Here is a 24,085-nt window from a genome sequence, read left to right as displayed (position 1 = left end):
ATGTCAAAAGCTGCACCCAAGAAAGCAGCCGCGGCCGCGGCCGCGGCCCCTCCCCCACCAGGATTCAACCTAGATATTAATGACCCTCAGGTGCAGAATGCAGCTATCCGCATCCAGGCCTCCTATCGTGGGCACAGGTGAGAGGGTACGACAGGTGGGAGGATGTGATTACAAGAAAAGAAAAACCAGAAATACTGACTTGGTATATCCAGGAACAGGATTAATGGAGCATGATGGGGAGGGGAAGCTCCGAAAGGGAAAAAGCATGGAGAGAAGGAGTCTCAAAACTATGCTGAAAGGGAGGAGGGAATCCAGAGGATTAGTTAAGGACAGACAGAATGTGGATCTTGCTAAGGACATATCTCGTGTAGAAGGTGTACTGGTATGACTGGGGAGGGAATGAGTGGGATATTTTGAGACATTTTGTGAAAGATATCACTGGACAATGGAAGGGAGCCAAGTTTAATATGGTCACAGAATGGACAGGGGGGAAGAGGATCACTCAGAGGGGTAGGGGAGAGAAGCAACACTTTGACTTTGGAAGAGCAGAAAAGGATATCTTGGGAACCCAACTGGACAGCAAAGGAGTGGCATCAGGGATGGGGCAGGTAGACAAAAACTCCAGCAGGGTGTGGAACTGCAGTTCTGGCCTCTGCAGCTTCTCTTCCAACCCAGAATGTTCTTCAGCATCTGGAAGCTGTCTGCATACCGATTTGCTAATGTTTTCATGTTACCGTGAAATGCATGATGTAAAGGAGGGGAGCATAGACCTTGTATCTCCCTCTCCTTTTCTAGATTTAACATTTATAATTCATCCTGGTGAAGCAGTCATTACTCAATCATACCCCAGTTCCTTTGCTCAACCTTTTTTGAACTATTTACCACTTCCAACCAAGTGCCTTCCTTCATTGCTAACCCCTCCTATATACCTTGGAATTGTCTGCAGAAAGTGAAAACATCAGGCCATTCTATTGAAGGAGGCAAATCCAGCATTGGAGAAATCTACACTAAATCCATTGTTGTCTTTTTTCACTAGTAGTTTCCTCTTCCATAATCTATCAGTGTCAACCCTGACAGGCAACCAAGCAGAAAACAATCGCATGGTTTATCTACCCAGTCCGATTCTACCCACTAATACCTTTAAACAGTGGTATCAAACTTTTTAAAATGATACCCTATCAGAACCCACCTAGATCTATGAGACTTTTTAAAAAGGTGATCTAAAAAGAAATAATATAGGTATTTATTTACAAGTAATTATTCATTTGTAAAAAACTGGATCCATTTCTTGTAATGAGGAAGCCCTAATGAATAAAGCTTGAGGGGTTTAGTTATGTGACCTAGCCTTCACCTAACCTCACTATCTGTCATGGATGGACTCAGAAAAAACAGATGCTCAAAACTTTATCTCCTAGATTTACACAAACTTGCAAACTGCAGCAGCTCAGCTGTTTGCGGGACAATTAGGACCTACCCGATTTTTGAATATCCTCAGGGCTTGAAGCAATTAGTTCTCTGATCTTTCCATCACCCATGTTTTCATTAGAGGCTCTGCAGGACCCACCAGAATTCAGGTCACAATGCCACCAAGTGGGTCCCGATCCTTACTTTGAGAAACACTGCCTTAAAACATGTTATGTCATAATATTTTTAATTAATTTGCTCAGCTTTAACAAAGTTAACTTGTGAATGACCAGCAAGTTGCTACCTGCAGAGGAGCCCTTCCAAGTCATGCAGATGCCTTTGTCCATAAAGCTGCTTGCCTAATTTTGTCAGGTGTGGACTGTGATATTCAGAAAGACTGCCATCATCATCTGCCCTTTCCCTCTTTATGCTCAAACCTGGGTGCCACTACAGGCGTCAGCAATTATCCCCAATTACGGGAAAAGAAGCTGCAGCCTCCTCCTGAGTCTTGAATGTCTGCTGCCTAACCCACTTCTATCCTCTGCCAGGTCCCGCAAGGAACTGAAAGAAAAGGGCCCCCCACGAGTGCTGCAGAATCTCCAGGATGTGGTACTGATTGACGGTAGTGCAGCCAAGCTGACTTGCCGCATCAGTGCCTTCCCTGACCCCTTCATCCGCTGGTCCAAAGATGGTGCGGAGCTCAAAGATGGCCCTAAGTACCGCTATGTCTTTGAAGACCCTGACATTGTCGCCCTGGTTGTACGTGATGCTGGACTTCCTGACCTAGGAAAGTACACCATTTCTGTAAAGAACCCCTTCGGAGAGTGTTCAGATTCAGCCCGTCTCCTTGTGGAAGGTAACGTGGCCAGTTTCCCTTCCTTACATAGCCACACTCCTCCTCTAAACATAGCCACAGAAATCCCCTGGGCAACCAAATCACTCTGGTGAAGTTTCTCTCTTACAGAGTATTTTAGTGTGGTGCATCTCTCATGGGGAACAGTAATACCATCTCTTTGCTTCAAGTCATAGCCCTGCCCTATATCTATTCATAGCTTTGTGTCTTGTGTAGAGAATACCAAGCCCCTTCTAACTTTAGACATGTCTCTGTCAAGACATAGCTTTCCTCCCTCCGAGATATACTCACAACCCTTGTCTACCTAGCTACGATCTCAGATCAGCAGGGAAGAGTCCCTCAGTTGAATATTCAGGACAGAACTAAGGAAACTGACACATGGGATCCAGGATGCCAGAGAAGATGGACCTTCGGTCTCATCCTGCAAGATCCTCCAGTTCTTATGAGACTGCTACCTAGGATGGGTCTAATTTCACATCGCTTATCTTCAGCCCAAAGTTGGAAAGGGATCTTTTAGCCAAATGGAGCATGCCCCCTCACAGGTCTAATGTGTGTTCCAATAACCCAGTCCCCACAAGCCAGACAGCACTTGTACTGTCTGTCCTCACAGACAGTACAATGGATCCCCAAGTTCATACAGCAACTGAAGGAACCGCAAAATTGTCATGAGTAGTGGTGTCCACGTTATGCAAAATCTTCCACAATGTAGGCACATTTGAGGTAATTGCATTCCTGGATTCTGTTTGGAGACTTTCGCATTGAACTTAAAGCCTGGGGAGCGCTTATGTGGATGCACCAATTCAACTGGATTAGCCAAGTGACAACTAGAGCTGATTCCATAAACAGACAATAGAAAAACAGAATCCATCTGATAACCTCAAATAAGATATGATCAGTTTTTAAACTTGAAGGAATTCTAGTTCTGTACTTTCCAAGAATATTTCTTTTCTAATCATGCTATCCTATCTACTCTGCTTTTGATGAAAGGAAGCTAGTCCAATAGAGGGGATGGTTCATTTCTGGAAGCAGCAAGAGTTACCTGTAATGGCCAAAGGGGCATCAAGTCTGCAAAGTACCCTAGTCACCCAGTCTGTCCTAAAGCCTGCAATCTGGAACAAATTAAAGCTAGAATCATCACTTGCCCTCTAAAATCTGTTCACAAAGACCTCAGCTGGGGAAGCAGCATGGTGTACTTCATGAGAGAAATATTATTTTTTCTCATGCCCTGTCCTTAGCAAAATGGGGGGAGTAAGTGCCTGATCCAAAAAGAGAGCATCACTTTTGACTCAGGGCTGGGCACAGCAGAACATTTAACAAGACCTGTAGACCCAGCATTCAGTTAAAACTCATACCTTAACATAGGATCTGCTGCCAGAGAAATGACCCAGATCAGAGGCCATGCTCTAATCTCACTCACTCTGTCTCTCTTGTAGTGCCTGCCAAGATTGAGAAGGGTCCAGGTAGCACCAAAGCCAAGAAGGGCAGCACAGTCAATTTGACAGCCCACATCAGTGGGGAACCGGCACCTGATGTTGGCTGGGCCAAGGATGGTGAGGATATTGAAGAAGACAATCGGTGAGTGAGCGTCTCATCCTCATGGTTGTTATAGAGAATCTGCTATGCATAGTACTTTTTGTCAAAAGCATAGAAACCTCTGTGAGACTTTCATTGATGGTTGGGGGGGGGGGATTGACTTAGATCCCAGATCCTGTACATTGCTCCTTCTTGCTTGTATTAAACCAGAGTGCTGGACAGACTTGATGGATCTCAAAGCAATCAGATTTGCAAGTCAGAGTATTAGCCCAAGACAATTTGGCACCTGAAGTGGACCACCAAATCCCACCCTCATTCCCCCAGGCACATTTGTCCCCTACATGGTTACCTTGCTGGCTGGTACCTGCATAAGGGGTGGTAGTGGCTGAACAGCATTGCTGAGGTGCCACTTTTGCCTTTCTTTGCCACTTCTTCTTCCACTCATCTTCCACCAGTACATCTTGTACTCAGGGTCAAATTAGGCATGCATGTCATTGTGCAACATGGCCAGTTGGAAGTTAGTTTTTTTACAAATAGCAAGTAGTGGTTATTGCCAAGATTCTATGCTGCCAGCCACAGCAGAGGGGAACAATCAAGGGGTGAAAGCTCCAAATCTGCCCCCCCCCCAGATTTGCTGCCTGAGATGACTTGCTTCACCCTACTTTGTGGTAGGGCTGGCCTTGATAGTGGTGAAGTGAAGAAGGGGCAGGTGGAGAATCTCTGTTCACAGTAGTAGGGTAGTGTGTCCCAATTTGGGATGCATCAAGACTTGTCACTTCAGACCTCCACCTTTCCCTTATCTGCAGAGTGTACTTTAATATTGGGAGTGACTCAACAACTCTCACCATCAAGAAGGTGACGCCGGCTGATGCTGGGAAATATGAGGTCTTCGTGGAGAACAGCCTGGGCATGGACCAGTCCTTTGCACGCCTTGATGTTGTTTGAGCTCCTCCCCTGTAGTTATATAGTGCCCCCAAGAAGCTCTTCATGCTTACAATGAATGGCTCAGGGCATTGCATTGCTTAACCCTAGGATCTGGCTGGGCATGGAGAATGGTACTCAGAGCTGGGAAAAGAAAAACTGGACTGTCCATGGCGCTGTAAGGCAAGGGCCATCTTGTCTCACTAAGTTGCAGTCCAAAGCCCTGCTGATTCTCTGACTGCACTTTTGGTTTTCTCACCAATGTAATTTTGCCTGAGTGGCAGAATTTTCCCTACTCCCTGACAAAAATTCCCCATCTTGCCCCAGGGCTGAATCCAATTCTTAGGCAAGTGAGAACTCAATCTTGCCAACTAGTAACTTTGCCTTATGTACACCATGGGCAGCAACTCCTGAACAGCCAATATCTGGGGGGCACAGAAGGGGCCACTTAAGTTCTTATCATAAAAGCCTTTCTCCAAATTGTGAATCATCTAAGAAGCTTCCAGGCTCCTTCTGACCTGTTTTCATACTACTGTACTGTATATGAACTCAATAAAACCTGTTGATTATACAAAGGCCTTGTGTGTGCTACATGTGGTTTGGGGCACAGAGACTGAAATCCCAGGAATCTCATCTGTGAATTGCAAGGGTGGAAGGAAGACATCAGAGTCAAAGAGATGAATTTTGCCACTGTAATGGTCTATTCTAAAACCTCAGTAAACCAAGATTTGGGGGGAGGGCTCCTATTGACTAAGGGAATGGGATTTCCATTCCTTGCCTAATTCATTATTTCTTACACACAAACACACACTACAGTTGTAGTGTTCTCCTTCTCCTTTGTGCTCTGCACTTTCCCTTTCTTATATCAATTACAAAACGAGATATCCCAACTGCCTGTCCCTAGGATGCTCATAGATGTTCACTCAAGTGGCATAGCAAACTTGCAGTACAATCCTATGCATGTTTATTCAGCAGGAAATTCCACTGTGTTCAATGGGGCATCAGACCCTGCCACTGATCCTAGAAGATGCATAGCCCTCATGGCTAAAGTGACCATGAAATTTGTCTAAACTCCGTTTAATGTCACTTAAGTTAGTAGCCATCATCACATTTTACAGCAGCAAACTACATACTTACAATTTGTGTGCAGAAGCAAGACTTTCTTTTACCTGTTGTGAATCTTTTTTCAATCACTTTCACTTCTTTGGAAAGGAAGAAAAAATTCTATATACTTCCTCCATACCATGCATAATTTTATAAATCTTGTGTGTGTGTGTGTGTGTGTGTGTGTGTGTGTGTGTGTGTGTGTGTGTGTGTGTGTGTGTGTGTGCATGTGTCACTTAATTGTCTTTTTCATAATATAAAAAGTTCCAATTGCTTACCATTTTCTCTAGTAAAGATGTTCCAAATACTTGATCTGGATGATTAAGGTTGATGGCAGCCTTAATGAGTAACATGGCTGGTTTGTTAGGTGTTGAAATGTCACAATTCACATGAGACATTTGCATTCTAGTCCGCACTATAATCTTCTGTACTGGCAGAGGACTGGCATCTTTGCCAGTTACCAGTTGAAGATTAGCAAACATTGGCATACCTCAAAATGTGATGGAAAAGTTGAGAATTGGGATTTTGTTTAGTTGCTATTGTTCAACTGGATAGCTATTTTCTGATCTGTGTGAATGGGTGAAAGATGTGATATCAAGCAAGCCCAATTTCTCCCAGAGAGACTGAATGCCCTCTCCTAGCCGGCCAACCCTCAATTAATCCTGAATATCTTGCTGCATTTTCCAGCTGTCATAACACTCTGACCTGCGGGACTCCATAACAGTCTTCAAGGTCCTGCTCAGACTGGAAATAAAACTGTTTAGTTTAACATCCCCTCTTCTGCAGGCATTTTACTACTGATATTCTGACTCCATGCCAGAACAGCCCCTAACTGGATTCACTGGACAAAACCCCCAGTGAACCTACTAAGTCCCTACTCTTCCACAGAGTCTCAAGAATGTAACAGTTGGTGTAGGTAATAAGTCCTGTGCTGTTGTCTGGGTCATGAATTTAACTCAAGCTCTCTTCCACCATTGCACCAAAATGATGCTAACAACTAAACTTCTCTCTGCACCAAGCACTATCCAAAAGTGTCTTCACCAGGCAGCAACAATCTAGCATTCTGTTTCCAACAGCATCAGTTCCTGAAGAACACTCTTTGGTTCTTAATGTCTATACAATTCAATTGAGACTGATAGTTCTGGAAGCAGGACTATTCCCTTGGCAATGCTGCCTCCTTCAGGTGCTAAAAAGCATTGCAGGATCCCCTTCCACTATACCGGGGTCGGCAACCTGCGGTTCTGGAGCCGCATCCGACTGCTGCGGCTCCCTCCGGAATCCAAGCACTGCCGCACTCCCTAGGAAGGGGCGCGCAGGAAGCTGCCGGTCCCCCAGCTGGGCAGGGAGAGTGCGCGACCCTGGAGACTCCCAGGAGCAAGGTGAGGCGCGCGCTACCCACCTGGGGAGTTTGGCACCAGTGGAGAGCCTCTCCCTGCAGGCAGCGGGCGGCGACAGCAACGACAGCGGCGGGGGGGGCGCGCCTGGAGAGCCGGCGGCGGTACCAGGGCATGCAGCCTGCGCTGCGAGGGGGTTACAGTGGATGAAGCTTACTCCCAGAAAAGGTTGCCTGGGATTGCAGCCTTGGAACCTGCTCCCATGTGTGTCTACTCAGTTGTAAGCCCCATTACAGCAGATGAGGCTTACTCCCAGGAAAGGTTGCCTGGGATTGTAGCCTTGGAGCCTGCTCCCATATGTGTCTACTCAGTTGTAAGCCCCATTACAGCAGATAAGGCTTACTCCCAGGAAAGGGTGCCTGGGACTGCAGCCTTGGAACCTGCTCAAGGTCAAGTGCAAGGATGGGTGAGTGGGAGCCTGCGTCCGGCAGATCTGTTTGTGAGTAGTCCCTGGGCTACTCCCAGGAAGGTGTGGAGGGCTGCAGCCTCAGCCCCCTCCTATGCAGGTCTCCTCACAAGTGGTCAGTGAGGCTTCCTCCCAGGAAAGTGTGGAGAGGACTGCAACCTGAGAGCTCCAACCAGCTTGTCTGCTCAGAAGTCCCATTGTAGTCAATGGGGCTTACTCCCAGGATAGTGTGGAGAGGGTTGCAGTGTGAGTGAGGGAGGACAGGCAGGCAGGGCAGACACTGGCCTGTGGCTGTCCCCCCAGCTCCCCCCCCCCCAGCTCTGGCTTCTTCTTTTCCCCACCTCTGGAGTCTGTGTCCTTGTTTCCTTCCAGCAGGGTGCCTCTGGAAGGTGGGGGGGGGGGAGTTCTTTAGTATCCATGTAAGATAAGCAGATGTCATAACCACCATAAACCTTGCCACAGGATGTGGTGATGGCATCTGGCCTGGATGTCTTTAAAGGGGGATTGGACAAGTTTCTGGAGGAAAAATCCATTACCCGTTGCAAGCCATGATGTGTATGTACAACCTCCTGATTTTAGAAATGGGCTATGTCAGAATGCCAGATGCAGGGGAGGGCACCAGGATGAGGTCTCTTGTTATCTGGTGTGCTCCCTGGGGCATTTGGTGGGTAGCTGTGAGATACAGGAAGCTGGACTAGATGGGCCTATGGCCTGATGCAGTGGGGCTGTTCTTAAGAATGTATGACAAAACTAGCTACAAGGAGGGGCTACATTATAAAAATGGGACCTATAAGAGCATAAAGGTAAAAAAATATATATATGCAGTGTTATCTTCATTTTAGATGTCAAAAGGGTTTTGTGGCTCCTGAGGTTTTCTTTTCTCCAGAAAACAGGTCCAAATGGCTCTTTGAATGTTTAAGGTTGCCAACCCCTGCACTATACCAAGTTTGTGGGGCAGAAGATAAAAATAGCCCTTCTGACTATATCAGGAATTGTTTGGACTCTGCGGTGGCAACTCATCTTCCCCATGTGAAAGGGGCACAAAAGAGGGAGAGCCCAAGAGCAGAACATCTCTATCACATGCAGTAATGCCGTGCCTGCTTCTTCTGTGCTAAAGACACATCAGAATTTTTTTTTTAAATGAGTCCATGCAGTAGTAAAATTTTATTAACCTTTTCTAGTCAAAACATGTTTAACAAACAAGAGATCAGAATGACTAAAGGCATCAAACAAAGCCAAACATGCACACAAGAACATACTGCTTTGCCAGATTTCTAGTCCAGACTTCACTTAGAAAATTATGTCCACTTTCAGCTAATTAGCTCCCCTTCTTTCCCCCAAAACAACCCTAGTTCTGCCCTGCAGCACTGCTGGACCCTACCACCAGGGTAGATCACCTGTTTAACCTGCAGAGATCCTCCTCCTGTCACTATAGCAGCACTTTGGTCCTCCGCAGGTCTTCAGCATGGCAGCCAAACACCAATCTCAGTGTCTCCAGTAGTCTGTTCCAGCCATCTCCAAAGTCCATTCACCAGTCTGTCTTTCCTCCTTCTACTACCCCCACAAACGCTCCCTTCATCAGGTGCTTTTATGCCTGAGGGCCCTATTGCCTTCAAGTGGCTGCAGCTGTGCAGCACACTCTCTGCTGAATGCCCATGCCTAACCCTTAAAGGGGCCACTGCTAACACCACATCCTACCTCCTCGCCAGATCTTCTGCAATTCCAATACACATACTAGGTGGAAATGATGGAATGAGCCACAGAACTTTTCCAGGTTCTCCATTCTGGGCTATAGATGGTTTTCCCAGAAAAAAAGGTTGTAACACCAAGTTTCCAGCAAGGCAGACCAACCAACCTTGTGAGCCCCACTGGACAAATTGGGAATTACATGGTACGGTAGTACTAATTACTACTCACAGTAGGCTGTAAAATGTCCTCAGATTCCTTGTTCTGGTACACATTTCAGGGAAATGCACAGAAGGGGGGCAGAATGTCCATTTCTGAGCTAGACAGCCCACCAAAATAATGTCCTGTTGAACAAGACAGTAGTGACACAGTAAGACACAAAACTTCAACCAAACTCACATTCCAGCACCCATTCCAGGTGACAATGATATTTCAGGAAATTGGCCAGAATGCCACATTTCAAGCTATGTTTCATGAGCAAAATTACAAGTGCCATTTGACTATGAGAGTGATGCAAAGAATTAAAAGCTCCTGCCCATTAGGTGAAAATATCATCTCCTCTGGAGTGCCTTGATGCCCTAATGCAGATGCCTTAAGGGGCAGTTTCAGCCTTCTCCTGTTCTTTTTAAATTATGTTTTATTTATTTAACTACTACAGCAGTTTGGATTTTAAAAAAACTTTCTGTCTTGAGGTAGGCTTCACTCTTGCAACTTGGAATGAAAAATATAACCAAGAAATTGGCATTCTGGGCCTTTTCCTAGAATACAGGAACTGATACGTGGATTTTATATAAATATTTTTATGTGGCTGATGCCATCATTCCCATCTAGTCCAATGGGATCTGCCATTGGTCCTTTGGGTTGGTCCTCTTCAGTTGGAAGTTGGGGTTTGAAGCCCTTTTCCAGAATTCCATTAACAGGTATCAGAATGTGAAACTGGGGGAAGTTTTGTAGCTTGCTATAACATTCCCAATTCCAGGAATGATCGGGAATTCATTCCCATTCACTAACCTCTGCTAACTGAGTAAGAGGCACTTTTTCAAGTGGGTGCTCCTCTTTTTTAGCAGGGGGAGAGTAACTGGCCCTCCTCACCCCAGCAGTGTCTTTTCTAGTGGCTGCTTGCTGGTGTTCTTTTGCATCTTTTTAGATTGTGAGCCCTATTGGGACAGGGAGCCATTTAGTTATTTGATTTTTCTCTGTAAACCGCTTTGTGAACTTTTAGTTGAAAAGCAGTATATAAATACTGTTAATAATAATAATTATTATTCCCAATCACAATTAATTTTGCCCAGCCCACAGGTGTAAACATTTGGTCCCTTTTGAGTATGTGCAACATTGGGCAGAAATGGCTTTAATGACATCTACATCATTTTGCTTAGTACACCTTGCTGGGAAGTTGGTGTTCCCAGCCCTTTCTTCTGAAAAACTGTTGTATATGGGGCTTTGATGCCTTAGGACCAGTCATTCCAATCAATTATTTATTAAACACACACTGTGGCTGAAAAAAAAATCAATCAAATCATAATATAGCATGGATGGCATTTCCAAAATATTGTTCTGATGTGCCTCTTAACACACCCCACTGTTTGCACAATGACGAGTTATCTCAAATGTCTGTTTCAGCCTGTTCTGGCTGGGAAAGAGTTAATCAAAGCATGATATTGGAATTGCTTTGGGTCTAAAATAGTCTCCAACACATCCCACTGTTGTTTGCATCTGTTTCATTTATTAAAGGCTTGTTCAAGCCCAGCTTTTACCTTGTTTCCATTACCCTGTTTCCATTTCCATAAAAGAAGATCAGATGGATGACCTTCAATGAAGCACAGCCCTGACACTTATTATTTCAGAAACTGAAGTAGTGCAATAGACACGTTTATCTGCTTGGACAGTCTTTTCCTACATTGCTCAGGCAGTTATACTCAGCCTTTTCCCCAAATCTTAGATACGTGGGTGTTGATTGAATTGCTCCAATGGTGAGGGAAAGCCATCTGTACGTGCTCAGAATCACTCTTTCCAATTCCTTCCCATGGTTCAGGGTTGAAAACCGACTCTGCTGCTGACACTGGGAATTAAGGGCCCAATCCTAAGGCACACCACCAAGTTTTTGATAATTGACAAGGCACACTATGCTGCCAGCGGGGGCTCACATCTCCCATTGGCCCTATTAATAAATGGCCTTCCTCAAAATTCCTGTGGCACAACTTTGGACCAGTGGCGTAGCTAATGATTGTGTAGCCCAGTGCCAAGCTCAAAATGTTGCCCCGGAAGTGATGTCACACCTAGGCTTTTTAAAAAGTGAAAACTGGGAGGAACCCACCTCCTCCCCCCAGCAGCTCACCACCCACTTGCTCTGCTGCCTCTCCCCAGTCAGTGGCATAGGTAAGGCATCTATCTGCTACCTGGGGTCAAAGAAGATTTTGTAGCCCCCCTGCATGACAAAATCAAATTTAATTAAGTAAAAGTTATTGGTTCCATGCTGTATCGTAATAACATCTCATTGGCACTCAGAACAATCAGTCTCATAGGTCAGTTTGGAGTTAAGCAAATGCACTTTTTGTTCCACAAGGCAGTTGTGTTTTCATTTTCTGGTTAATTGGCCATAACCTTTGATAGAAAACAGATATTCCAGTGCAGTTTGTTTCACTGCATTCTGCATTAAATTACCTTTCCAATGATATATAACATGATGGTATTATTCATACATACCAAGATTTTCACAATTTTGGTCACTAGTGTCAAGCTCAGCTTGTTGCCCCCCTAAAGCTTGATGCCCAGTGCAACTGCTACGCGCTGCACCCCCTTAGCTACGCCACTGCTGTGTACCACTCATGGCACACCAGTGTGCCATGGCACAGTGGTTGAAAAAGGCTGTCTTAAGGATGGGAACATGTGTTCCCTTACCAGTGTTGCATTGTGGCTACACCAGAGCTGGAAAGTTCCAGCTCCGATGTAGCCACAATGCTGCCACAATGGTCAGGGATCACATGTTCCCATACCTTGAGAGGACACCAGTGACTACCACTCCACCACAGGAGGCAGTGCACACCCCACTGACACAAGGGCACCAGAACGAGAGAGAAAAATGGCTAAGATTGGGCTCTAAATACTGATTCTGCCTCGTAAAAAGCACCCGCTTTACCTGGACAGGGCAAAAGCCTCTCTGTCTAGCACTTCTGCTTGGGCAGGGTGACCAGATGTCCTCTTTTTCCAGGACACGTCCTCTTTTCTTAGCCTTGTGTCCTGCAAAAGAACTTAAATGCCTTCCTTTTCCCTGTGAGCAGGCAGTGCAGAGCCTTCTTGCCATTCATACATTATATGTAATATAGTTTTAAATTTAACCATGAGCGATGTAGGGTTTTTAACCACATGGACTCAACATACAAGCATTGTTTAGCTTTTATTTTGTGGTGCCCTACATTTTTCTTGGATGTCCAACATTCTGGGGTGCCTGGTCCTCTTTTGCGCTTATGACGTCTGACCACCCTGTGCTTGGGGGATCTAACTCCCACCGAGTCCCGTTTGACTCCCCCCTCCCCCAGGCTTCCCCCTGCGTTCCCCCAGGAGCAAAGGAGGAGCGAACGCCTAGGCACGGGCCAACGAGCAGCAACAGCGTCCGATCTCCTTGGTCGTCGCACCGAGATTGGACGCCTGCAGCGCCGCCCTGTGACCGAATCCAGTGGCGGTGACGTGGCGTTCTCACGTGTTCGGAAGAGGGATTCGGCATTCAGCTGGTCTAGGGGAGAAGCCTCCCCTTAGCCGCGGTGCATGTGCCGGGAGAGGGTGCCTTGCTCCTCCGCGCCCTGGGACCACACAGCCTCCCTTCTCTCTAGCCTCCCACCAGACGGTGTGGACGATGCTGAAAGCCGTCGTCCTCATCGGGGGTCCCCAGAAAGGTGAGGTCCCTTCGTCGGCATTCCCGATTCCCCACAGCGGGCATCCAAGCCTTGCTCCCGGCCCACCCAACCAGACTCATTCGTGTCTCTCCCCCCCCCCCCCAATCTCTTATTCGCCCTTGAATCGCAGCAGCCCAAGGGTGGTGCAAGACGGAGCAGGGTTGCCAAGAAGCTCTCTTGAAGGGGGGGGGGGAGAAATTGGTCTTAATGTCATTTGGAGAGAGGAAGAGGGGGTAGCTCCAGTTCCTAGTTGTGTCTGTACAGCTGCCGCTCAGGGGGAGGGAAAGACACCCTACACATGTTCAGAAGCACTCTTCATTATCAACTGAGAGGGAGGCACGTTAAGTGTTTATAAAATGGTGCACAGTGTGGATAGAAAAGGATTTCTCCCTTTCTTATAACCATGACCTCTGGAGCCATCCAATGCTACAGATTGGCAGGAGATTGGTACATAATGTGGAATGTGAATTTGTGGAATTCACTGTGGGATGAGGTGAGGATGATCCCTCCTTGCTCCAGTGCTTTTAAAGAGGTGATATAGAGAGCACTCTTTAAGAACATAAGAACAGCCCCGCTGGATCAGGCCAAAGGCCCATCTAGTCCAGCTTCCTGTATCTCACAGTGGTCCACCAAATGCTTCAGGGAACACACTAGACAACAGACACAACCTGCATACTGGTGCCCTCCCCCGCATCTGGCAATCAGAGGCAGCCTGCCTCTAAAACCAAGAACTTGCACATACCTATGTCTTGTAACCCATAATGAACTTTTCCTCCAGAAATTTGTCCAGTCTCCTTTTAAAGGCATCTAGGCAAGAAGCTGTCACTACTTCCTGTGGCAAGGAGTTCCACAGACTAATTACACGCTGGGTAAAGAAATATTTTATTTTGTCTATCCTAACTCTCCCAACACTCAACTTTAGTAGATGTCCCCTGGTTCTGGTGTTATGTGAAAGGGAAAGGAGCGTCTCTCTATCCGCTCTATCCAGCCCCTGCATAATTTTGTGTGTCTCAATCATGTCCCCCTCAGGCGCCTCTTTTCAGGCGCACTCTTTCTAGTCTATCCATGGTTACCAGTCGTGATGGCTAAGTGCACCTTGCAGGTTCAGAGGCAGGCTATCTGTAAATATCAGCAGGAGAGGCCCTACTCGGTTGCTGTTGGACTAGGCAGGCTTTGGTGATCCAACAGGGTGCTTCAGAGCCTGAGTTCTGGAACTGAAAATAGGCTCCAAGCCAGGGCTCTGGAACAAATGAAACTGGTTGCACCTGAGTGTACCTTTTCTTCTCCCCCATCTCCCCTTGCACCCCTCCCCTTACTCAGTCCTGGACTTGCATCCCCCATAGCTTCTTCTTCCTCAGGAAGTGTGGGACCATTCAACATGGTCCCTCACCAAAGGCTACTAAAAAAACTCCACAGTCAGGGAATTAGAGGACAGGTCCTCTCATGGATTGAGAACTGGTTGAAGAGCAGGAAACAGAGAGTGCGTGTCAATGGGCAATTTTCACAATGGAGAGAAGTGAAAAGCGGTGTGCCCCAAGGATCTGTCCTGGGACCAGTGCTTTTCAACCTCTTCATAAATGACCTGGAGACAGGGTTGAGCAGTGAGGTGGCAAAGTTTGCAGATGACACCAAACTTTTCCGAGTGGTGAAGACCAGAAGTGATTGTGAGGAGCTCCAGAAGAATCTCTCCAGACTGGCAGAATGGGCAACAAAATGGCAGATGTGCTTCAATGTCAGTAAGTGTAAAGTCATGCACATTGGGGCAAAAAATCAAAACTTCACATATAGGCTGATGGGTTCTGAGCTGTCTGTGACAGATCAGGAGAGAGATCTTGGGGTGGTGGTGGACAGGTCGATGAAAGTGTCGACTCAATGTGCAGCGGCAGTGAAGAAGGCCAATTCTATGCTTGGGATCATTAGAAAAGGTATTGAGAACAAAACGGCTAATATTATAATGCCGTTGTACAAATCGATGCTAAGGCCACACCTGGAGTATTGTGTCCAGTTCTGGTCGCCGCATCTCAAAAAAGACATAGTGGAAATGGAAAAGGTGCAAAAGAGAGCGACTAAGATGATTACAGGCTGGGGACCCTTCCTTATGAGGAAAGGCTACGGCGTTTGGGCCTCTTCAGCTTAGAAAAGAGGCGCCTGAGGGGGGACATGATTGAGACATATAAAATTATGCAGGGGATGGACAGAATGGATAGAGAGATGCTCTTTACACTCTCACATAACACCAGAACCAGGGGACATCTGCTAAAATTGAGTGTTGGGAGAGTTAGAACTGACAAAAGAAAATATTTCTTTACTCAGCGTGTGGTTGGTCTGTGGAACTCCTTGCTGCAGGATGTGGTGATGGCGTCTGGCCTGGACGCATTTAAAAGGGGATTGGACAAGTTTCTGGAGGAAAAATCCATTACGGGTTACAAACCATGATGTGCATGTACAACCTCCTGATTTTAGAAATGGGCTATGTCAGAATGCCAGATGCAAGGGAGGACACCAGAATGAGGTCTCTTGTTATCTGGTGTGCTCCTTGGGGCATTTGGTGGGCTGCTGTGAGATACAGGAAACTGGACTAGATGGGCCTATGGCCTGATCCAGTGGGGCTGTTCTTATGTGGGATAATGCACCTTGTTGATTCTTGTCTTTTTTGTATGGCATGCCATTCCCATGCTATCCAGCCCATGACTTTGGTTGCTCCTCTTGCCTCGAGTCAGGAGAGGTAGACTTGGTGTCCTTCAGCCCTGTGATTCTGTGATCTTCCTCTGCAGGGACCCGCTTCCGACCCTTGTCCTTTGAGGTGCCCAAGCCCCTCTTCCCTGTGGCAGGAGTGCCTATGATACAGCACCACATTGAGGCATGCACCAAGGTGAGACTTGGGATGGGGGGCAGCTCAGATTGCTGGGTGCTCCAGCTTTAATACTCAATAAAATGGACAGGGAAATTGAAGTGAGCTCTTACAAGGTTGTGGGGAAAACTGATTCAGAGTTCAGAAATCTGAATCGTAGTTCTGAGAAGAATTTCCGATTTCCCACCTGTCTCTTACAGGTGCCCAACATGAAGGAGATTCTCTTGATTGGGTTCTATCAGCCCAATGAGGCCCTCAGCCGTTTCCTGGTGTCAGCCCAACAAGAGTTCAAAATCCCCATCAGGTAGGTATCCAGCTGGCATCAGCCAAGGTGTGTAGGCAAAGGCCCTGGCCTCTGAAGTTGCCACTTCCTCTGCAAGGTCTGAGCTCTCTTGCAGCTGCCAGTTGCGTTGGCCACCCTGTGCCACTTGGCATAGATGACTTGGTGGTGGTGGTGATCTCCTGCTGGAAAGGCCCCCCAACCTTCCATTTGGTATCTGTAGGTACCTGCAAGAGTATGCAGCCCTTGGAACAGGGGGTGGCATTTACCACTTCCGGGACCAGATCCTCACCGGGAACCCCGAGGCCTTCTTCCTGCTGAATGCTGATGTCTGCTCCGAGTTCCCCCTCAAAGAAATGCTAGACTTTCACCGGCAGCATGGCAGTCCGGAAAGTTTCCTTATGCTGGGCACCACGGTAACAAGCAGTCCTGGCCCCATCTGTTGAATTGCTGTGGAGCTGGACGGAGAGCTCAGCTCAGTGAATGCAGTGGGAAGGCTAGCTGTGCAGGCTGTGTCTGTGCAGGGGGCAGTGTCCTGGGCTTGACTCCTGTGCACACTTACCTGGATGTAAGCCTCACTGATAGAGATGTTTGAAAATGGTGTTATTTTATCAGGAGTAAGCCCATTGTGTTCAATAAGGCTTAGGCTGTAAACCTATCTTACTCACCAAAAGCAAACACCTCTACCCGTCAACTATAATAGGACTTACTTCTGAGTCGATATGCCTAGGATTGGGCTGTTAGCAGAGCCATCCATAGAAGTTTACAGGCAAGGTGCAAATGCTTCCCCTGCCCTCTGTTCTCTCCTGTGACCGCCTGCTTTCTCTGTAGGCCAACCGGAAGCAGTCTCTGAACTATGGGTGCATCGTGGCAAACCCTGACACGCACGAGGTACATGGAGGACTCTCTGTGCTGTTTTCTGGGTCCTGGGTGCAGACAGAGCAGTCCCCACCACAGTGGGGGCAACTCACAAGGGTTTTTCTCTGTGCTGCCCATGTGGTGCTTTTCTTCTCCAGGTCCTGCACTATGTGGAGAAACCCAGCACTTTTGTCAGTGAGCTCATCAACTGTGGCATCTACTTGTTCACCCCGGCCATCTTCCATCACATTGGCGCAGTTTTCCAGCGTAACCAGCAGGAACTGCTTCTGTGAGTACGTTCCCCAGCCTTGCCCCTTTTCCATCCTTCCTGCTCTGGAGTGAGACCAGGTCACTCATCTACCATCTCTCTCTTTCTGTCTTTCTTCATCACATCCTACTCCTCCTCCTGTCATCCCTTGTCCACCTTTAGGGGCTCATGCATTGGGTAAGTGTTGGTCCCTCCCTTCATTCTGCATGTCCCTTGCTGTTGCAGCTCTCCTCTGTAGGCACTTAGGCTTAGGACTGGCTTTGATGTTTCCCAGGTATTGGAGGAAGCTATGCCCTTTCCCTACTCAGCTACCAACTTGAAAATGAGCTTTGCCAGACCTAGATAAATGCCTTTCCTTTTCCTGCTAGTTGGGTGTCATCTTTCTCCCTCTGAGTGAGCAGTGTTTTCTCTCTCTCTCACCCTTTTTTTGTCCTGTTCCTCTAGAGAAGAGAGCACCAATGGCTGGCAAAGAGCCGAGGCCATCCGACTGGAGCAGGATGTATTCACAGCCCTTGCCGCGCAGGGACGCCTCTTTGCCTACAAAACAGAGGGGTTCTGGAGCCAAATCAAATCTGCTGGGTAAGGGAGAGAGAGGCCCTGTCAGACTGAAGTCTGGGTGCCCTGTGGCATGTGAAGGGGTAGGAGGTGACTGTAAACCAGTCTGTGTTTCTATGAAATTGCTAAATATCTTGCACTCAGTAAGTTTTTTATTATAAGGAACTCAGCCTCCTTTTTTTAGCAAGTATCTAGCCTTCATGGCTGGAAAGGAAAGTTTTGAAATGCATTGGTGAAGATATTGGTGGAGATATAGGGAGACACCAGGGGAAGGGGCTTTTTAACTGATTACTTCAGTTACTGGGAGCTGGAAAGGGTAAGTTGGGTACTGGTCACTTTCCTCCTCTTGACTATTGCAAAGCCATTAAGTGATGTGGCTGGTTATATACTTTTCTCCCTTTCTATTTTTTCCTCAGATTTTCTCTAAGCAAATTTCAAACTAATAAAAATGTAGGCCTCTGAAGCAGAAAAGGCATAGCAGTATAATTTTTGTAACATTTTTGAGTTAGAATTAGAGTTTCTCATATATAGGTGGCAGGTTCAGTTTAAAAAACAAAGACAAGGAAAAAACGTTTTCCTGGTGGGTATTCGGTTTGGGGCGGACAGGATGGGTACTCTCAGCAGGAAGGAGTAGCATGTTAGTCTTGTTTTAGGTAAGTTTGCTATTCATTCTCTCTCAGCCCTCAAGATGAGAGACTGATGTTGTCATGGTAGTTGCCCAGAAGATTGATGCAGTCTTTGAGGGTATTGCCCTACATAATATCTGCCTTGTTTTTTTTGCCAGATCTGCCATCTATGCCAATCGTCTCTACCTGAGCTGCTACAACCAGTGCCATCCAGAGAGGCTTGCCCAGAATCACCCTGGTGGGCCCATCATTCGAGGTATTGGGTCCCTTCTTCCCCCTTTGTGAGACACCAGGCGCAAGTGAATCCTCCTAGCAGGAAAAGGGACCATTTGTATTCCAGAATTTAAAGGAACGGTCCCCTCTAGCAGTGCAACAGCTGGGGCCAAAGCCTGTATTTGTGGTTTGGTTCCCAGGGGCCTTAAATGGTGCCTGTCTATCCCAGAACCAAAGTGCATGACGGCTCAAGGATCAGGCAGCATTCTTTTTCTATTGTGTTTCTGTGTTGCTTTTAAGATCATTTCACAGAGGAGGAATCGCTTTCAGTTTTGTGTGTATGTGAGAGTCTAACTAGATGCTACTTCAAGCATGTGTTTTTTAAAAAAAATGTTAAACAGTAACCCTAATGGATCAAGTGTGGGGAGGAGCTTTAACTTTGTCTAAGCTGTCTATGCAATTAAGGGAACTGGTCCCAGACTCTCCAGGAAGTGAGTGGAGTGATGTAGGGTCAGGACACACATGCACACAACATTAAAGGCTGGTTGAGCATCATCACTCAAACCCTTTCTCTGACTTTCCTTGCTCCAATCTCCAGTTCTCCTGTGATCTCTGAATAATTATACTTGGTACCAGAACCTGCTACAATTCTACGTGGTGAGAGCCTTCCCCAGTTTAACGCATGTCCCTATAGAGAGGCACTTTATGGTGTAAAGTTACATCTGGCAGCCCAGTTTGTTACGGTAGGGGTAATTTACAACATTGAGTAGAATGTGGATAACAGAGATACTGAGTCATGGGGAAGGCAGAACCCTGTAGTAAGGTTTTCAGAGGTCCTGAAATAAATTCTCCCCATCTTGTTGTTTCCACACAGGGAATGTCTATATACATCCAACAGCCTCTGTGGATGCCACCGCTGTGGTGAGTCTGGGGTGCCCAGTGTTTGACTCAAGCCAGCGTGGGACAGGGAAAATCCTGTTTTAGATCCTGGGGATTTGTTGATTTGTAGAAGTCTAGAGATTGTCCTGTGCAGAGGAAAGCAAATGGTTGAAGTGATGTTCTTGAGTGCCAGTTCACTGACACAGTATGTGCTTTCCCTGCAGCTGGGTCCCAATGTCTCCATTGGAAAAGGTGTGACCATTGGTGCAGGAGTACGTGTGCGTGAATCCATCATTCTGCATGGAGCTTCTCTCCAGGTAGGTGCTGTCCAAAACTGAGTGCTGTTAGTCATGTCTAACATCTCTCTGGAGACTTCCTGGACTGTCACTTTGGAGAGCCACTATGGTATAGCACATATAACATGTCCTTAGGATCAGAGAGACCCAGGGTCTTAGCTCAACCTATGTCAACCTATGTCATAGCTCAAGCTATGTACACTCTCCTATTTTGGAGAAAGGATGGGATAAAAATAATTTTAATAAGTCACATAACAAATATGTGATTTTATCACTCCCTTGTTGCTGAGGATCCAGATGCCTCCCCGCAAAGCAGTGCTACTTCCAGAATTCAAATAGCAATATCTGTAGAAAAATGAGACTTCCTTTATCTTTAGTATGCCTATTGCAGTAGATTTTATGGTGTAGAGTGTGGCTGCACACTTGTCCCAGTCATGACATCATGAGTTTATGACAACACTAGTGATAAACAATGCATCTTCCTCCCCATTCTTCAGTTCAGTTGTGTGCCTGCCATAGACTTCCCTGGGGCAAATGCCCCAGGCGCTGGCCACTAGGACCCTACAGAAGCTTCTCTGAGGCTCCCGACGGGGGCGGAAACTGTGCTTCCGGTTTGCCGGAAGCACAGTTTATAGTGCTGGATAACCTCACAGAGATTTCTCCGGCATGAGAGGAGGTTGAGTGAGGCTCCATGAGCCTCTGGTGAGTGGGGGGGGGGGGGTGGATTTCTGCATGGGGAGGCAGTGATAGCTATTGCGGAGCTTTGCCCCGGGCACGGGGCTGCTTCAGTTTTCCCCTTTTGTAACATTTCTACATTTTCCACTCTTAAGATCCGGTACACTCACTCAGTGCACTGTATGAAACCCTTTAGAATGTAAAAAGGGGCCAGCCACAATAAGGTTGTCATCTCCCTTCATGGCAGGTGTAGTTAGTCCCTTGCTGTTTTGTGAACTTTTTCATTCTATGGGGTTTTTTTCTCCCTTTGTTTTGGGGCTGTATGTCCCCTCTTTAAAAAGGTGGGGGAGACATGAAATGGGTTCTCCTCTATATGTTACACAGCCACAAGATATAGTGCCTGGATGGGCTAATTGTAATGGGGCTGAGGGGAGGGTGTTCCTGGAAAAATCCCTGACATTTACATGCATCTTGTTATTTTGCTTATGACCAGCAGGTGGCACTAGTGCATTGTAACTCCCCACTCTACCTACTTTTCTAACAAAAGGTACCCTTTTAACCTGTTAACCTTTGTTAACTAGGGGTACAAATGAAACTTCTGAGGTGAGTGTTTCAAGTTCAATTTTGAATGTGTGCTGTCCTAAAAGAGGCTAGACATTTTTTTTACCATGCTTGTCAAAAATTCAGTTAGTTTACAATGTTGTTTCATTTTATAAGAAAAACATGACTCAAACTTTGAAGCGTTGCTTTATCTCTGGCAAACAGCTTGCCCTTGATTTACTGCATGGATTCTCATCTCTTCCTTTTCCTCCTCTATCCACAGGACCATACCTGTGTACTGAACAGCATTGTGGGCTGGGACAGCACCATTGGGCGATGGGCTCGAGTAGAGGGTACTCCCAGTGACCCCAATCCTAACGATCCCTATGCCAAAATAGACAGTGAAACTCTCTTCCGGGATGGCCGCCTCACCCCATCTATAACCATTCTGGGTAAGCTTCCATCCCCTTTGTTCCGGTTCCAGGTAAGCCCCCTTCCCACCCACCTGATGAGGAAGATCTTCCTGCATTTCTGAATACAGATGAAGCTTATCTTGAGTCAGACCATTAGGCCAACTCAGTTTCTGCTGCAGGAGCCTCCTCCCTCTTTAACTCATCACTCTTGTGGGTATGTTTCCCACTTCTCCCCAGCTAATGCCTCTCACTGTGTCCTGCTCCACAGGTTGCAATGTAACCATCCCTGCTGAAGTGGTCATCCTCAACTCCATTGTCCTGCCCCACAAGGAACTCAGTCGCAGCTACAAGAATCAAATCATTCTTTAAGGGGCAGGAGATAACCCGCCTCCAGTTCTCCCCAGATGGGAATGAAGAGAATCCCATAATGAGGCAGCCCAAGACATCACTGAATCTACTCTCAAGCCACGTTCTGTCTTTCTGTCTGGTGGATCAGGACTTGCAGCTCTGGCATCAGGGCAGTGCTACCAGTGGGGCTGCTCATGGAGGGAAAGGGGAAGTGAGCTTCTTTTTTGGGCTGCAGGGATTTGCAATGACTTGCCTGTGCTTTGTTCTAAAATTCCCACAGAACATCCCCTGAAATAGAGAGGTCTGTTACAGCTTGAGATCATGGTGCTACCTTACCACCCACAAAGTTGCTGACTAGGAACTTCTGGGTGCCTTAATGCTGCACACCGTGGTCCTCCCAGCCACACCAGACCCCTCTTGGTTCTCCATACCAGGATGAAGGAGAAAGATTTGCAATCCAAACACAATACCCTTTACTCTTTCTGGTACTACTTCATACACTTCCAGTTGTGCACTAGGGCATTAAACCTTCCATGTAGGCTATTCTTTTTGCAAGTACTTTCTCCACACTTGATCTCTGTCCCTTTGTGGTGTTAGAGAACTGGTTTCCAGACTCCAGAATGATGGGGCTTCAGAGCAATGTGGAGAGAAGGCAGAATGCCTGATATCACACAGATTATCCTTCTGCAAGATGAAAATCTGGCCAGCCCCTTTGCCCTAATATCTCAACACAGAGAGGTTTATGGAGGATGCGAAGTCCAAAGCAAGCAGGTGCCTCCCTAGGTCCAAGGTGTAGCTTCATTTTGCCACCCCTCCTCTTTGGGTGACTATTGAGACAAATGAATCAGGTATTGGTGATTGATCAATAGCAGCAGGATACCATGGAGAGTGGTTGGGTGTGTTAATTTTGATTGAATGGGAATACCTTTCCACAAGAGTGGAAAATCTTCCACTGGATTTTCCAATGGATCTTCGGATCAGATGAAAGGAAGACTCTAGCACACAAGAAACAGCTTCAGGGCTATAAGGGGGACCTACCTGCACTTCAGCTCCAGGGAGAGGGATATGCTTCAACTATCAACTGTACTTCTTCATCAAAGGCATGAGGCTGCAGGTTATAAGAATTGTATAGAGATGATAAATATCCTAATCTGCTTCTTTATGGTACAGGTCCAGTTAAAGTTGGGCCATTTTGCCTTAATGACAGGATTACTGCTACCTGATGAAATGCGGCATGGAATCTTGGGAAGCTAAGCTGTGCTCGGAACCCCCCCCCCCCAAAGCATTCTGGTGAGGTAGCAGCAGCTACCTGCTACCTTTATAAAACTGTGGATCACCTTGATCTTGATATTTAACCAAAGGGTTTATCCCAGCCATTTTCAACCACTGTGCTGTGGCACATTGGTGTGCAGCAGATGGTCCGTAGGTGTGCCACAGGGGTTTAGGGTCAATTATGAGTAGGGCTGTTGGAAGATTTGAGCCCCTACCAGTAGCATGGTGTGCCTTGTCAATGGTCAAAATTTTGATGGTTTGCCTTGGCAATTTTAGCACCTTATCAGTGTGCCATGAGATGAAAAAGGCTGAAAATAGGTAGTCTATTCTATGGTTGGTGTTCCTCACAGGTGAAAAAGCAGAAGGCTTTCCTCTTTGTATTTCACCTCCCCCCCCCTGCCCAGCGCACACAGGTAAGGGTAAATTATTCTGAGTGGATTCATACAAATGAAGCTGCAGAAACTCTAGTAGTCTGTTGCTGTGTGTTTACCCAGGATGCACTGGACATCCCTTGTTTGATGTTATTAGTCAATTTTATTACAAATAGCTTCTCCCTTGGGGGGAAAAAAAAAACCTGAAGAGATTGAATTAAATTTAAATATTTTAAGTACTCTGAGCGGCAGGCCTCTGTAAAATGCAATTGATTGAACAGAGTTTTACTGGGCTGTGAGGATTAAGAAAGTGATTGTAACGCACTTCACGCACTGATGAGATTGTGGGTGGGGAGCAACTCTCTTAAAACAGTTAGTGTCAGAGAGGTAGGTTTCTCCCACATTGCAGCCAGTATGCTGTGTCCCACGGAACCTGCTGGAAGCCC

General features: G+C 46.7%; 2 protein-coding genes across 3 annotated transcripts; both read left to right on the top strand.

The window, feature by feature from the left end:
- On the top strand, nt 1-4,735 carry SPEGNB (SPEG neighbor). The gene is made up of 4 exons (XM_066618712.1): nt 1-137; nt 1,953-2,260; nt 3,691-3,832; nt 4,597-4,735. Exons 1-4 carry the CDS (start codon nt 1-3, stop codon nt 4,733-4,735), a joined length of 726 nt encoding a protein of 241 aa, XP_066474809.1.
- Nucleotides 4,736-13,014: 8,279 nt separating this feature from the next.
- On the top strand, nt 13,015-23,878 carry GMPPA (GDP-mannose pyrophosphorylase A). Of its 2 annotated transcripts, XM_066611577.1 has the most exons (13): nt 13,015-13,194; nt 15,969-16,066; nt 16,246-16,349; nt 16,549-16,741; nt 17,157-17,216; nt 17,342-17,472; nt 17,614-17,628; nt 17,896-18,030; nt 18,791-18,888; nt 19,720-19,766; nt 19,949-20,041; nt 21,519-21,687; nt 21,917-23,878. In XM_066611577.1, exons 1-13 carry the CDS (start codon nt 13,155-13,157, stop codon nt 22,015-22,017), a joined length of 1,284 nt encoding a protein of 427 aa, XP_066467674.1. In that variant the 5' UTR covers nt 13,015-13,154; the 3' UTR covers nt 22,018-23,878. The 2 variants fall into 2 exon arrangements, with proteins under 2 accessions (XP_066467674.1, XP_066467675.1); XM_066611578.1 differs by lacking the exon at nt 17,614-17,628.
- The last annotated feature ends 207 nt before the right edge of the window (nt 23,879-24,085 follow it).

This window comes from Tiliqua scincoides, chromosome 1, assembly GCF_035046505.1.
Source record: "Tiliqua scincoides isolate rTilSci1 chromosome 1, rTilSci1.hap2, whole genome shotgun sequence".
Lineage (NCBI taxonomy): Eukaryota > Metazoa > Chordata > Lepidosauria > Squamata > Scincidae > Tiliqua > Tiliqua scincoides.
Note: the sequence above shows the minus strand (reverse complement) of the source record. Positions and strands in the feature narration are given on the sequence as shown.

Excerpts from the sequence above, each read along its gene's own strand:
- SPEGNB (XM_066618712.1), top strand. The coding sequence starts at position 1 with ATGTCAAAAGCTGCACCCAAGAAAGCAGCCGCGGCCGCGGCCGCGGCC. Across the intron at positions 2,261-3,690 it reads AGCCCGTCTCCTTGTGGAAG|TGCCTGCCAAGATTGAGAAG; the intron begins GTAACGTGGCCA and ends TCTCTCTTGTAG. Across the intron at positions 3,833-4,596 it reads GATATTGAAGAAGACAATCG|AGTGTACTTTAATATTGGGA; the intron begins GTGAGTGAGCGT and ends CCTTATCTGCAG.
- GMPPA (XM_066611577.1), top strand. The coding sequence starts at position 13,155 with ATGCTGAAAGCCGTCGTCCTCATCGGGGGTCCCCAGAAAG. Across the intron at positions 18,889-19,719 it reads TGGTGGGCCCATCATTCGAG|GGAATGTCTATATACATCCA; the intron begins GTATTGGGTCCC and ends GTTTCCACACAG. Across the intron at positions 21,688-21,916 it reads CCCATCTATAACCATTCTGG|GTTGCAATGTAACCATCCCT; the intron begins GTAAGCTTCCAT and ends CCTGCTCCACAG.